Here is a 14,156-nt window from a genome sequence, read left to right on the forward strand (position 1 = left end):
GGGGGAATCCTGTTTGGATAGACCACAGACGGACAAATAACAATGCATTTGTTAGGGTAGAAAAGAACACAACATGAGACCATTGGGAAAGAACAGTCAAAGCTGAAATCAATCCTTTGATGTAGCTCAGTGCCAAGCGCTGGTGTATTAAAATAAAAGGAACAAGGGTTGAAAAATGTGTTGCGCATGTATGTGTGTATGTATGTATATATTGTGAGAATTAGCTCTAAACAGTAGCGCATTAAGGACGCATCCACCGCGGAAATCTTCATTTAAGGGCTTCCCTGCCCAGTTTTATTAAATGAAAGTTCACAAGAACAATGCAATTACCCTTGCAGGGGTTCTTTAGCATTGCTTGGCAACACATGCACATCCAGCCTCCTGGGTTTGCATTTGCAGCACCGCTGCTCTAGCCTCAGACCTCAGGGCACTGTCTGTTCCTCCAGACAGTCTCATTCTCAGTCCAAGTGTGCTAACCTGCACACTTGGTTTTATCAACACGTAGCACCCTGCTGCACTGGACTCCACTCTGACTCCTGGGTGGAGTTTCCCTGTCTCTCAGGTGGAGCCCTGAACACTTCCCAACACCTTTATTTTAAAAGGCTGTGCACACCTGTGCCATCAGCCGGTGCTGGACACTATCAAAATATGTTCTCCGAATTGGAGATTACACAGTGACATTGATATATTTTTATATATATCTGCTAATGGATATTTCAGCAGACACAGGAAATTTGCAAAGGAGACAGAGGGTCTGCTCAACTGTAAGCCGGTGTGCTGCGCTTGGTTGTGTGTGATACACCTTTTAATTGGTCTTTAAATTGTGTGGAAATTGTGAAGATATCACAAACTAAATACAGTGCCAGTGATCAAATCCTAATTGCGGCTGTATACTGAAAATACAAGTCGAAAAAGGTAAATGTGTTCGTGAATAAATATTAAATATTATTAAATATTAAGTTAACAATGCAAGATATGTGTAGCATATGTAAATAAATAAAATATTGTCGTGTGGAAACAAGTTATATTGTGAATAAATAGATAAAATCTGGTTAAAAAATTGTGTAAACGAATGAATTATTCCATCTGGCAATCAAAAATAAAAAAATAAAAATATGAAAAAATTGAATAAAAACTATTTGTATGGCCAGTCAAAGGCTACAAGCCAAAATGCACAAAATACTTATAAAAACACATCTACTGATATAAAAGGTGAATAAAATATAGTGTATATAGAGGTGTATGAACGGGGATTATGAACAGCAAGATACTATTTTCCTCCGAGCAGCATTGGAAGTCAAGTGTCTTTTACTTATAGTTCTATTGATGAGTCCGCAGAGGGAAAAATTCTTCTATAATAGTCTCTCTGCCCTCTCCTGCCGTCAGGCTGCACTTCCTCTCATCGGCAGTGTTTGGACAGCCTCCAGTTATGGATGGAGAACCCTCCGGAGAGATCAGCCAGGAAAACGAGGAGGGGACCGACCATAGAAGAAAAAACAGGATTTAAGTGCAGATGCAAGATCCTTTATTTTAAAAGTTAAAAAATGATTGCACTTACAAACTTCCGTTGGTAAAACAGCATATGCAACCTGTGTCTGCTCAACTGTTGACAGAGAGCTGGTTTCTCACAATGGAGGGTGCCTTCTAAACAGACCAAACTGGTTTTTGATAATGGTATGGCTGCCTTGTTTTGTTTTCACATTATTCGTATCACAATGGGATGGTGTTAAACGGAAACCTTGTGTAAACAGGCACGCCTAGGCTGGTCAAGGCTTATTCACCATTGACTACTGATGGCAATTCATGATACAACGCTGCCACCTAGAACTGTAAAAAGTGAAATACAGGTTGCATAGGGACTCATACAAAGTCATGAGGGGGCAATTGCCACAGGTGGGCTGCCAATTTCTCTTAAAAGCCAGCAGCCCAAAGGTGAATTGAGGACTTCAGAATGGAACTTTGAGCAAGAGAGGACATCACTTGACCAAGAGAGTACTCACCATGGAACTCTGAAACAAAGAACCTAGACACCAGAGACGGCAACCAGAAGCCAAGTCTTTACGGAATATGCAGCTGGAAGCTAAGTACTATTAGTGTTTCCGCTCTTAGAAACCATTACATGTACTAGAAAGGATAGTGTAGTGAGTGCATGTATATGTATGTTTGTTTGTAGCAGCCTGTATGTATGTTTTATTTTGTTTTTCCTGTAACTAAGTTTGTACATGCAGCATTTTCACCTAGTAAAGTACTTTAAATGCTACTGAGTCAGTTTCCTTGAGCTTTACTGCAAGAACAGACAACAAAATAGAAATTAAAGTTTTGCCAAGGGACTTGCACCACAATATGTAAGTCTTTCAGGTGTGGTGGAAAACCATGCAAAAAGTGAACTTGCGGACCCCGATTATGGTGGGGACAACAGCCATGGACAAGCCTCCGTCTCTCATCACCTGGGATTAAACAGCCATGCTGTCACAGAGAGTGAGAAGCAGGATTGGACCAATTCAGTAAAACTCCTTGTGCTGTAAATACCATTGTCTGGGATGAGATGCTGACAATTTATTAAATATGCTTGCCAGAAAAATCTATTGCTATTTTACTAATCTGTGAATATGTTCATCCTCAATGAAAAGGTGTTTTGTGTCCCCTTAGTGGTCCACATATGCCACCACAGTGGCACTGTCTGACTTAGATTGCACTGGATGGCCATCCAGAGAGGTGGTCCAATAAATCAGGCAAGGCGTAACAGGTTGATGGAGAGATTGGACTTCTTTAGGGACCAGTGCCCCTGCACCAACAGGATGCCCAGAATTCTGACAAAACTAGAGAGGCCCACGTCTGTTGTGAGGACTTGAGAGGGAGGAAGGGAAGTAAATATTTGCCCATTTTTGGAATCAGAATGCTGTGCCACACAAGACAGAAGCCATCATCTGTGATTGGTGGTGGGTTTCTCTGTGCTGAAAAAATAGACTTAGCCCATTTGTACAAAATCTCTCTCCCTGCAAAATGCTTGTATGGAACTCAACCAAGAGGACCGCCTTGAAGGAGGTAACCAATAAACTCAAAATTCTCATGCACTAGTGCAGGAAGAATCTATGCGGTGGTAATCCTGTGTTTACGAACACACTCATTGCTCCAGTGTGCAGGATCCGACAAATAGATTCCAACCAAAGGGCCAAAGAGGTTGTACAGGTAGAAGATTATGAGAATGTTCCTTAGACACAGAAGGGGTAGAATCAGAGCTATCACCTTCGTTAACACCCTGAGAGCTGAAGTCAGTCTGGAAAGAAGGCCAGAAAGTCACCCTGGTAGAGGGAGGCAACCACTCAGTAAGCCATCTCTATACAGAACGTCTTGAAACTCATATTCAGCATTTAGGGTCTTTAGGTTGAAGACTGAACAAATTCTACCCTTCTTGTGGACAGAGAACAGGTTCAAGTAGAAACCCTTAAATGGATCTGAAGAATGTGAAAAGAGGAAGTAACAAAGCAAATAATCTTTCCTGAGGTTTAGAATGGAACTCTATTTTTTAGCGTGTGGCAACTACCTCCCATACGTAAACATCTAAGATGTGCCAAAGCCTAAGGTCTGCAAAGACTAAAAGACATCTTTCTCCTCCACCTTGAGATCCACAGATGGAGCAAAAATTAATGCTGAGTTGGACTTGTCCACAGAACATGGAATTTTTGGCTTGCAATCCTTGTAAGGAGCCAGCTAAGGTGGCTGTTTTGGTGGCATTAATGGCCTTAGAAGAGGGTCCTTGTAAATTAAATGTCTGCTTGTGAAGGTTCTCAACTTTGCAAGCTTGGGGGAGATGAGTGCTCTTTTGTCCTGTGGAAAAGTCTGTCACTATTGGTTTGAAGCTCAGTGAGGGCCTTCCTAAATGCCAAATTGATCAATCTGCATTTGAGCTATAAATACCCTCCTCATAGTTACTGAGGTAACACTAATGCAAGACACCAAACAGAGAGAATCTAGTGCTGCATAGCACTATTTGAGGGCCTGCTCCATCTGCTACCTACCTCCAGCTTTTGTCTCAGAGACCACAGTAATAGACACCAACTTGGTGTCAGTGACTGCAATAATAACCACCAGCATTGGTGACAGTGGCAGTGCTGTTAATCCTCGTTTCCCCACTGGTGGTCAGATGCAGTGTTATTTCATATCCCCCCAATGGAGGTCAGTGGCAGTGTTTATTTTTTTACCATGGGGTTATTTACCTGACCACAAGCTTGCACGCCGCTCACTCACCCCAACAAGGCCGGGGCTTTACAATAAAGCTTTTTTGAATAAAAAGAGTAACATAGAAAAAAATAAGGACAGGTGGGAGGGGTGGTTTCTGTTTAAGGCCGGGACTTCACTTGTCTTTATTTCAGTAATGGGTGCTGGAATGCAGAGAGCCAGACCATCCAAAAAAAGCAGATCAAGAGTTTTGATTTCACATGTTGCGCGCTTGTTTTGGGTCAGTGATACAGAATGTATTAAAGCCAGAAACATCCAAGCAATTAGCATTTAGAGAAGGAGGTTAGCAATGAAAGCCTATTAGAGGTTCCCTTAAGAAACCAACATTGCCCTAATGGTACTGATTATCCAGATGTAGACATTAGGAGGCTACGCTGACTTCCAAAAACAGTCGTTTCATTATGACTATTTAATGACAGATACAGTACACATACAACTACATCTTTCATTGCAGCAATCTAACATCTGTCCCAAAAATAGAGTAAAAAAAGTGCCTAACCTGCCATAATAATTGGCACACTTATGGCAATGCTTAGCACCAGATCTAACAGACAATATTAAATTATAACATTTTTCTTTTCTGTTCAAATACCAAAAACATTTGTAGTTTGCCATAGAACTCTAACTCTGTAATTATACAGCAGTCTGGACAAAATAACAAAATTTAACAGGTATTTAAGTGTATGCCACGGCAAACACTTTTTTTTTCTAGATTTGGATAGTGTGGGGAAGGGTTAGAATCGGTTTGGTTTTAATTTCTTTATGTGTCCCTGGTGCAGATTTTCCTTTACTTCCTGTCTGGTGAAAGAGCTGTCAGCAGGATAGGAAGCGAGGTTAAATCTTTCTAATGGAGTCTGAGGGCTTGTTCACACCAATTACTGTTTCGCATACTAAACTTCCCCCGTGTTCTGGGGTGGGAGGAGGCGTGGCCATGCATTCAAGTCAATGGCACTGTAGCCACCACCACCCCCAACAGCAGTGCGATCACCCGCACCAAAACCCGTGACCTATTAATACCTGCATGCCAGTCAAGTGCGATCGCAAAAAAGGCTGCAGGCACTATTTTTGGCGACCTCGCTGGACCAGAACGCAAGCATTGATGTGCCATGTGTTCTGGTACAGGCGATCACACTGTGGGAGGGGGTGAATTTGACTTGAATGCACAGTCACGCCCCCTCCCACCCCAGAACACAGACGGGAATTTAGTATACAAAACATTGCGTTCCAGCAGCTGAGCGAGCTGGAATGCACTGTAATTAGTGTAATTGATTTGAATGCACCGCCACGCACCCTCCTGCCCCAGAACACAAGGAGCCAGCCAGGATGCTATCCAGTGCATCCCAGCAGCTAATCGTGCTGGAACACACTGGAAGTGGTGTGAAGAAGCCCTTAAATAGCAGTAAAAATAAGACGGGAGTTCTAATCTTTCCCCACTCTATCCAAATCTAAAGATAATTATTGGGCTTGACAGATTTTAAGGGGTAAGTAAACCTTTTCATTGAACTACTCTTATTTGGTCTGCTGAATATATTATTGAAAATGTTTTGTTATAGCAGGCCAATAGGTGCAAAAAACAAATACTTGTTGATCCTTCCAGAAATCTTGTTTGCTGCACTCTTATCAATTACATCCCAGCTATCTCTGAGACTACAGAACCTGCCCTTTCTATTTCATGTAGAAGAGGAGAGGGGGAGGTTACTGTTCTTCTGTTCTTGGGTGACAAAGCTGCGATGAGTGACAGCTGTCACCCTAAGACAGGACGTGTGTTACTGGCATGCTCACCAGGTGAAAATAAAGAAAAAACAAAAAAGAAAGAACTGGTAAGCTGCAATAAATTACAATTTTGTTCTTGGGTTTAGATATGGTTTAAGGTGCCAATTTATGTTTAATCTCAGTTAAACTGGACCTTTACCCCCTTTGACTAAAAATCACATCATCACACAGCTCTGCCTGCTGATATTAAATCATCTTACATTCATTAGCTAAACAAACATATTTTTATTTAACTTATTTTTTTTTCACTTCCTGGTCCACTTTGGCACACATGATGTAATTGTGCCCAAACACTGCATTCAGGGAAGGATACATCAGCAGTGCATTGCTGGGAAATCTCATGTGCAATCTTATGAGATCTTAGGGTATGGCAATTTTCTCCCTTGAGATGATGTGCATGGTCACATGTCCTAGTCACATGTGCCAGAGTTCCAGGTAGTAAAGGGAGACAAGGTGACGAGTCATTACTTGCTGCCCGGCTTCCTGATTGGCCGGGAAACTGGCTCCATGTTCCGTCGTGGCATTGCCTCTGACCGGAAGTTCCGGTATTGGGGAAGGTATCGGAACATACTCACCCAAATACTCGGTATCGGCGCATCCCTAATTCAAATATATGACTGCTACATGACACACTCATTGAGTCACTGGGATGTATATAAGTATTGAGTCACGGATTTCTTAAGTGGAGGTGTTTTCTTAAGCAACTGTATTTTGGCATTCATAACCTGTTATTAACTGGTTTGGTTTACGTATAATAAATCAGCCTCATTGTGAGAACATTAAAGTGACATAAAACTCAGGAGCTAAACCTTAAAAATGCATTCAAGTACCTTAACTATTAACAAAAATGTACATTATTTGTGTATCACTTAGATCCTCAAAAGAGCTCTGAATTCATGCTGACACTGTCCTTCCTTCTGGAAGGTGGCTACTTTTGTTCTCCATGGTCCCTGGGTGTGTTTTAAAGTAGCCGCCACTCCAAGCTTGCTCCTGTGATGAATTACAATCTTAATACAAATTAGTAAACCAAATGAGATTGTAGTCCATCACAGGAGTGATCTTGAAGTGGTGGCTACTTTACACACAGAGACCACGCGGAACAAAGGTAGCCACCCTCCAGAAGGAAGGACAGTGTCAGCATGAATTCAGAGGTGATTTGAGGATCTACAGCTGAGTGATGCACAAATAAGCTACATCATTGTTAATAAGGTACTTGAATGCATTTTTAAGGTTTAACTTCAAATAAACCAGATTTTTTATACAACATTTTACCACATGCTATGATTATGTGCAAAGTGCAGTACCCATGGCATCCAAGCCATTTCTACTTTTATTTGACTAAACTAATACACATTTGGATGCTATGGGTTACTGCACTTTACGCACAGACACTGCTGTTTGTATCATAAAATAATAATCCCTTATAAAAATTTGCACTTCTTTCACTAAGCCTTATAGTTGTACCTTCTCTCCCATGGACACACCACCTGATGTGATGATAACATCAGCACGGCTGATACCTTCATTTAAGGCATTTAATAAGTCATCTGGGCTGTAAAGAGATTCAACCAAAAATAAAATGACAGCTTTGCCTCAAATTATGGTATAAATCACACATTAGGTTAATTTAAATTTGCTGTAGACAAATAAATTACTAGTACTGTTTAAAGCAGAACTTCAGCCAAACAATAGCCCATTAAAAGATAAAATAACAAAACTAGCCTTTGCTACAATATTCACTTTAAATCCAGAGATTTCTCCACATTACTTTTTTTCTGCTACTAGTAATCCTCAGCCTGATTGGCCAGCATCATTCAACCCACTTTCTCTGAGCCCAGGTCTTCCTGGACCTGCCCCAGACTGGCCAGTGAAAGGAGATCCAGCACAGTGATCAGTTCCTCTTTCTCTCACTCTGCTTCCTCCTCCTATCAGTATGATTCTTGTCAGCACATTAAAAGATTGGCTCCATGTATTGTGTTTTCCTCTCACACTCCAGCCCTGCTATAGAGGGATTGTAAGAAGCGGATACATTGCAAATTCAGGTACTTACTCTGTTTGCATTAATAAAATACATTTAATGATGTATTAATGATTACACAGCTAAATTTGTATTTTATATCTGCCTAAAGTTCAGTTTTAATATGGGTGATACATATATAAAACGTACTAATTTATGGCTTAAAAGACAACAAATGAACACAGTAGATAAGCTTAGGCCAATCCTTTGGGGGAGATGAGGGAAGGGGTGGTAGAGGAGCTGTCCGGAGAGCAGCTAAAATAGCCTTAAAGTGACATTAAAGGCAAAAAAATGTTTCCCTCCCCCCAATGTAAATGTTAGCACTTACCTTGAATGATGTCTCTTTTCCGATCTTCCTCTTCTTTCCCCATGTTTTCATCTGTCCCTCCAGCGCTGTGACGTCACTCCGATCCAGCGCTGACTGCTCTGTCTCTCCGATCCAGCGGTGTCTGCAGGTGGGTGCACGCGTCCCTACACTTACCTTGCGTCCCTGCTCGTCTCCCGGCCGAGAATCGGAACTGCGCATGCGCCCGCCCCAAGATCCTTTGCGGCCGTATGAGCAGTTCCCGATTCTTGGCGCGGGAACGAGCGGCGATAACGAGGTAAGTTTAAAATGATTTTAAGCGGTTTTTTTTTACATTTCTTGCCTATATCTACTGCATGCTAGCAGTAGAGATAAGCAAAAAAAACCGAACGGTTTAGAACCCCTTTAATAGCCTCTGAGGCCAGTGCATCCACTTCCATAACCAAGAGCAGGCCCACCTCTGCTGGGGTCCTAGCAGTCAGTGAGATCACGCAGGGCCAGCTTGTCAACTACAAGTGATCTGGGTGGCTGTACAGCCATTCAGATCACTTGTACTAGCCTGCGATATTGGCATGGGACCACGGCAGAGGGTGTCAGGATGGAGAGCGGGAGCAGACCGAGGAACGTCCATTCCCTGATCTGTTCTGTGCTGAATGAAGGAGGGAGCAATGTGCTCTCAATGCTCCCTGCGTCAGAGCTGTCACAAGCTGGCTGAAGTGCCAGTTACACAGGCAATCGAGACCCAATCCTGTGCTTGATATCCTGTATTAGAGGGGAGGGGAGACTTCAGAAGTCTAATAGGCCCTGGATGTCTCCATAAAAAGAACCTATCACCTCCAAATGCTGTCACACAGGCTTGTTAGCCTGTGAAAAAATAAATAAATAAAAAAAGTGATAAAAAAAGTGAAAAATACTAAATACAAAAATTCAAAAATGGTGATAAAAAGAAAAAATAAATAAAAATAAAATTTAAAAACAACCCTGACCCCAATGTAAATGTTAGCACTTACCTTGAATGATGTCTCTTTTCCGATCTTCCTCTTCTTTCCCCATGTTTTCATCTGTCCCTCCAGCGCTGTGACGTCACTCCGATCCAGCGCTGACTGCTCTGTCTCTCCGATCCAGCGGTGTCTGCAGGTGGGTGCACGCGTCCCTACACTTACCTTGCGTCCCTGCTCGTCTCCCGGCCGAGAATCGGAACTGCGCATGCGCCCGCCCCAAGATCCTTTGCGGCCGTATGAGCAGTTCCCGATTCTTGGCGCGGGAACGAGCGGCGATAACGAGGTAAGTTTAAAATGATTTTAAGCGGTTTTTTTTTACATTTCTTGCCTATATCTACTGCATGCTAGCAGTAGAGATAAGCAAAAAAAACCGAACGGTTTAGAACCCCTTTAATAGCCTCTGAGGCCAGTGCATCCACTTCCATAACCAAGAGCAGGCCCACCTCTGCTGGGGTCCTAGCAGTCAGTGAGATCACGCAGGGCCAGCTTGTCAACTACAAGTGATCTGGGTGGCTGTACAGCCATTCAGATCACTTGTACTAGCCTGCGATATTGGCATGGGACCACGGCAGAGGGTGTCAGGATGGAGAGCGGGAGCAGACCGAGGAACGTCCATTCCCTGATCTGTTCTGTGCTGAATGAAGGAGGGAGCAATGTGCTCTCAATGCTCCCTGCGTCAGAGCTGTCACAAGCTGGCTGAAGTGCCAGTTACACAGGCAATCGAGACCCAATCCTGTGCTTGATATCCTGTATTAGAGGGGAGGGGAGACTTCAGAAGTCTAATAGGCCCTGGATGTCTCCATAAAAAGAACCTATCACCTCCAAATGCTGTCACACAGGCTTGTTAGCCTGTGAAAAAATAAATAAATAAAAAAAGTGATAAAAAAAGTGAAAAATACTAAATACAAAAATTCAAAAATGGTGATAAAAAGAAAAAATAAATAAAAATAAAATTTAAAAACAACCCTGCGACCCCCACCATCTATGAATACAGGCGTGTAGGTCATGCACATGTATGTATAGGGGTGATGTGCCACGATTGGCCCAGTGCCTGTGAACACACACCAGCAGCTGTGCGCTGTAGTACAGCTGCTGGTGTGAATGCAGCCTAAATGGTGGACTTCAGTACGGACACGGACTGAGTGACCATTCTGTCCAGACTGCCATTCGGACCTGTGTTTGATGAAGATTTTACTTTCCAGACCTACTAGAATTCTAATTCACTACCCTTGACTTACTACGTAAAAAAAAAACCTTTTGAAAAGGGGAATTTTTTAAATATTGATATTGATCTACTACTACAAATATTTAAAATTAGGTGACATGTGAGAACAAAAAAAACTATACGCAGATATAAAAAAAAAAAAATCAATCCTGATCCAGTTATGCATTCATTAAATTTTTGTTTTAAAAGTATCTTATTATGTGTTTATATCAGCCTCCAGTATTTCCTACACATTTTATGTCCAAGCCACAGAGTGGAAAAGGGTTTGGCAGTACAGTCACCCAGTAAGGCTGTACTGCATTGCATATTTCTGTCAATCTAACAAGCAGCTTGCTTGCAGGAGGGGACAGCACAGGGATAACCTCTTCTTTGAGTTTTCAGTCCTTCATTATCCAATTACTGGCAGGGTGGCGTCCTTGACCAAGCCATACTTCTTAAAAGTAGAACTCCGGGCAAAAATATTATTAACCCTTGCAGTGCGGGGGAGCCCCACTGCAAGGGTTAACTGCTGGTTTGTGTCTAGGGCCTAAAAATAAAAAAGTTATACTCATCCGATCCTCAGAGCTGGCAGCACTCCCTCCAGCCTCTCTCCTCCTTTGCTGTAGCAATGGAATGTCCCTCTGCGTCCTCACACCCTATACACTGTACTGGATGGGATGACTTGAGGATCCTTAGACCGCTGCAGCCGAGGGGGAGAGAGGCTCCAGTTTCCGGTCTAACAGCAAGCTGGCTCTGAGGTTTGGGTAAGTATAACTTTTTTTATTTTCAGCCCTGAACACAAATGAGGAGTTAACCCTTGCAGTGCAGGGATAGCCCCACTGCACAGCTTAATATATATTTACCCGGAGTTCTGCTTTTTTTGTTGTTGGAAAACAATTATGTTAAGGAGCTGGCCATGCTTAATATCAGTGATGAGTGAAGGGTAGCATAACTAATATTACTTTTATATAATAAATCATAACTGCAGCACTGAGCGTGAATGTAGAAACAATGGCCTTTAGTTCCTGAAATTATAAATGCATTTAAAACATGATACTTACTTATCTCCTACAATACCCAAATTGATGGTAGGATAGCCATGTTCCTGAATTGTTGCAAGAAGAGTTGAGCGATTGCTATCACGTATTTTCCCTGGCATAAGATCATCTTCGGGATTTAAAAGCTGCAAAAGAATGCAGATATAGATGGCAAACATGGTTCTATGTGCATAGCAATGATGATAATTTGCTTAGAAAGCTCTTCCATTTCTATAATCATCAATGTAAATGTAAACTTTCCTCAAAAATGATGACAGTTAAGTGAAGAGATGCATTGCATTAATGCTAGTATTTTAAAATAATTTCCCAGTTTTCCACTATTATTCACAGTCCCACAGCAAGAGCCTGCAAGAAAAAGGCGGGATAGATTGCATGTTACCAGAGCTGCCATTAGTCTAGTGACTCTTCTCTATGGATAGGTAAACCATTATTGTATAGCTAAGGATAAAAAATAAAAGTAAAACAAAATGCAAACATTATACAGGCACTACCCTTACAGCTGGCACATAATGAGAATATACAGTAAATGAAATTAAAGCACATGTAACCTAAAAACAATTTTGCAGCTTTACCAGTTTTTCATGTGGTGGCTGCATTAGTTCTGTTTTCAGGCTAAGAACACTTTCAGCAAGTACAGAAAATATCTGTTGATCTTGCCAGAAATGCAGTGTCCTTGTCACTCTGAGCCGAGAAGAAAGCACAAATATTGTTATCTTTCTTGTGTAAACTACTAATCCCATCAATTCAACATGTAATAGAGATGAAAAAAGGCAGACATGTTTGTAGTCCAGCCTGTGTGACATACGTGAGCGTAGACAAGAAGGGACAATAAGTTTATTTGCAAAATCACCAGTTGAAAATAATGCAACCACTGTATCTAAAGACTGGTAATCTACAATATACTATATTTTTGTGTTTAGATATGCTTTACGTTTACAAAAAAAGGCAACTGAAGAACATCTAATGCTTGCAGTAAAAATGTTGCATGCCTCCAAGTATGATTTACGATACACTTTAAAGTGTATGTATAGCCAAAACATTTTTTGTTTGTTTTGGATAGTGCAGGTATGGGCTAAAACCAAAAACAAGTTTTTTGCTGCCTGTGTACCATTTAGGAAATATCACCCCAAGCTTGTTCCCATGATGGACTACAATCTCAATACAATTTAGTAAACTAAATGTGAGATTGCAGTCCATCATAGAAGTGAGCTTGGAGCAGTGGCTATTTTAAAACACACACAGGGACCATGGGATACCAAAGCAGCCACTCTCTAGAAGGAAGGATGGTGTCAGTATGAATTCAGAGATGATTTGAGGATCTACAGCTTAGTGTTACACAAATAAGCTACATTTGTGTTAATAGTTAGGGTACTTGAATGCATTTTTAAAATTTAAATTCTGAGTTTAGTGTCACTTTAAGGAGTGTTTTGTGTTTTTATCATATGTATGGCCACCCTTTCTCTGGGACCACTTTATTTGTGCCCTAAGAAATCTTTAAACTGATAAAGTTCAATAAGATCTGAGAGACTACATTTGGTTGTTTATAAAGAACTGCCTTTGTGGAACTATAATTTAATAAAAACAAAAGTGCCACAAGTTCCTAGCTGCACAAACCTCATTTCCTGTTGACATAACTGCAACTACTGGGAACTTGTGTACTTCAACTTCTGTAACACCAACAGTTGCCAGTAGACCAATTTCTGAAGGTCCCATGTGCGTTCCCTTTGCCAATACACACTCGCCTCTTTTAATATCGTGGCCAATTGGTCTGGAGACAGAAAGGACAGAAAACATTTGAACTGCACAAAACACTGACATACAATGTTATTAAAAAAAAAAAAAAAAATGGGTATATGAAACTGTGATTACTCTTTAATGCATTATGTATGCCCTTAATCACTAACGGTTATGCAGTACAAGACTTAATTATGATTGTTGAATATGAAAGAGTGGGGGAAGAAACCAGCCTTCGGGATTGTGTACATGGGCATTTATTCAAGTCAGAACTGCTTTTCTCCCTATGAAAATCAATAGGAATGCAAGTGCAAAGAAGGTGAACTGCAGGTCAGAAACACCTATGATGTACCTCAGAAGTGTTTTAAGTGTAAGCAGAATGTACCCGACAGTATGTTACACAAACTTTTAAACAAACACTGTGAGATATCGGCGTCGGCGAGATAGTGCCATCTGACACTTCCAGGTCTGTCAGATATTGGACTACCCACTGGAAGTTGTGGTTTCACCTGTTTGCACCTATGTCACTACAGAAAACCATGATGACATTGAAGCCAGCGTGAGCAACCACAGAGCTTGGTAGGGCACACACTATCCGACACACTACATTGTCAGGTAGCAGGAGCACTGGTATCTCTTGAATCACCCTTGTCACCCCTTAGAGAGGTAAGTGCACATGTTCTTCTTTTATAGGCTAGTTCTAGCTAAAAAAAAATCCATGGTAACAGTATTGCTTTAAAACTGACTGCTGTCCAAATTAGGGATGCATGTGGAGTTAATAGTATTTTTAATTGCAGATATTCATGAACAATATACGTATATATAT

General features: G+C 41.4%; 1 protein-coding gene across 1 annotated transcript in view; it reads right to left on the minus strand.

Annotated features, from left to right (window-relative positions):
* The window catches only part of GPHN (gephyrin), a 142,398-nt gene that overhangs the window by 55,750 nt on the left and 72,492 nt on the right, over positions 1 to 14,156 (minus strand). Inside the window, exons 9-13 of the mRNA XM_018571950.1 lie at positions 13,211 to 13,364; positions 11,600 to 11,721; positions 7,477 to 7,564; positions 1,976 to 1,995; positions 364 to 381 (exon numbers count right to left, since the gene is read on the minus strand). Coding sequence (XP_018427452.1) covers positions 364 to 381; positions 1,976 to 1,995; positions 7,477 to 7,564; positions 11,600 to 11,721; positions 13,211 to 13,364 — 402 coding nt within the window. The remainder of the gene's footprint in view (positions 1 to 363; positions 382 to 1,975; positions 1,996 to 7,476; positions 7,565 to 11,599; positions 11,722 to 13,210; positions 13,365 to 14,156) is intronic.

Source organism: Nanorana parkeri, unplaced genomic scaffold (assembly GCF_000935625.1).
Source record: "Nanorana parkeri isolate BGI_ZX_2015 unplaced genomic scaffold, ASM93562v1 scaffold1876, whole genome shotgun sequence".
In the NCBI taxonomy this organism is placed as follows: Eukaryota; Metazoa; Chordata; class Amphibia; order Anura; family Dicroglossidae; genus Nanorana; species Nanorana parkeri.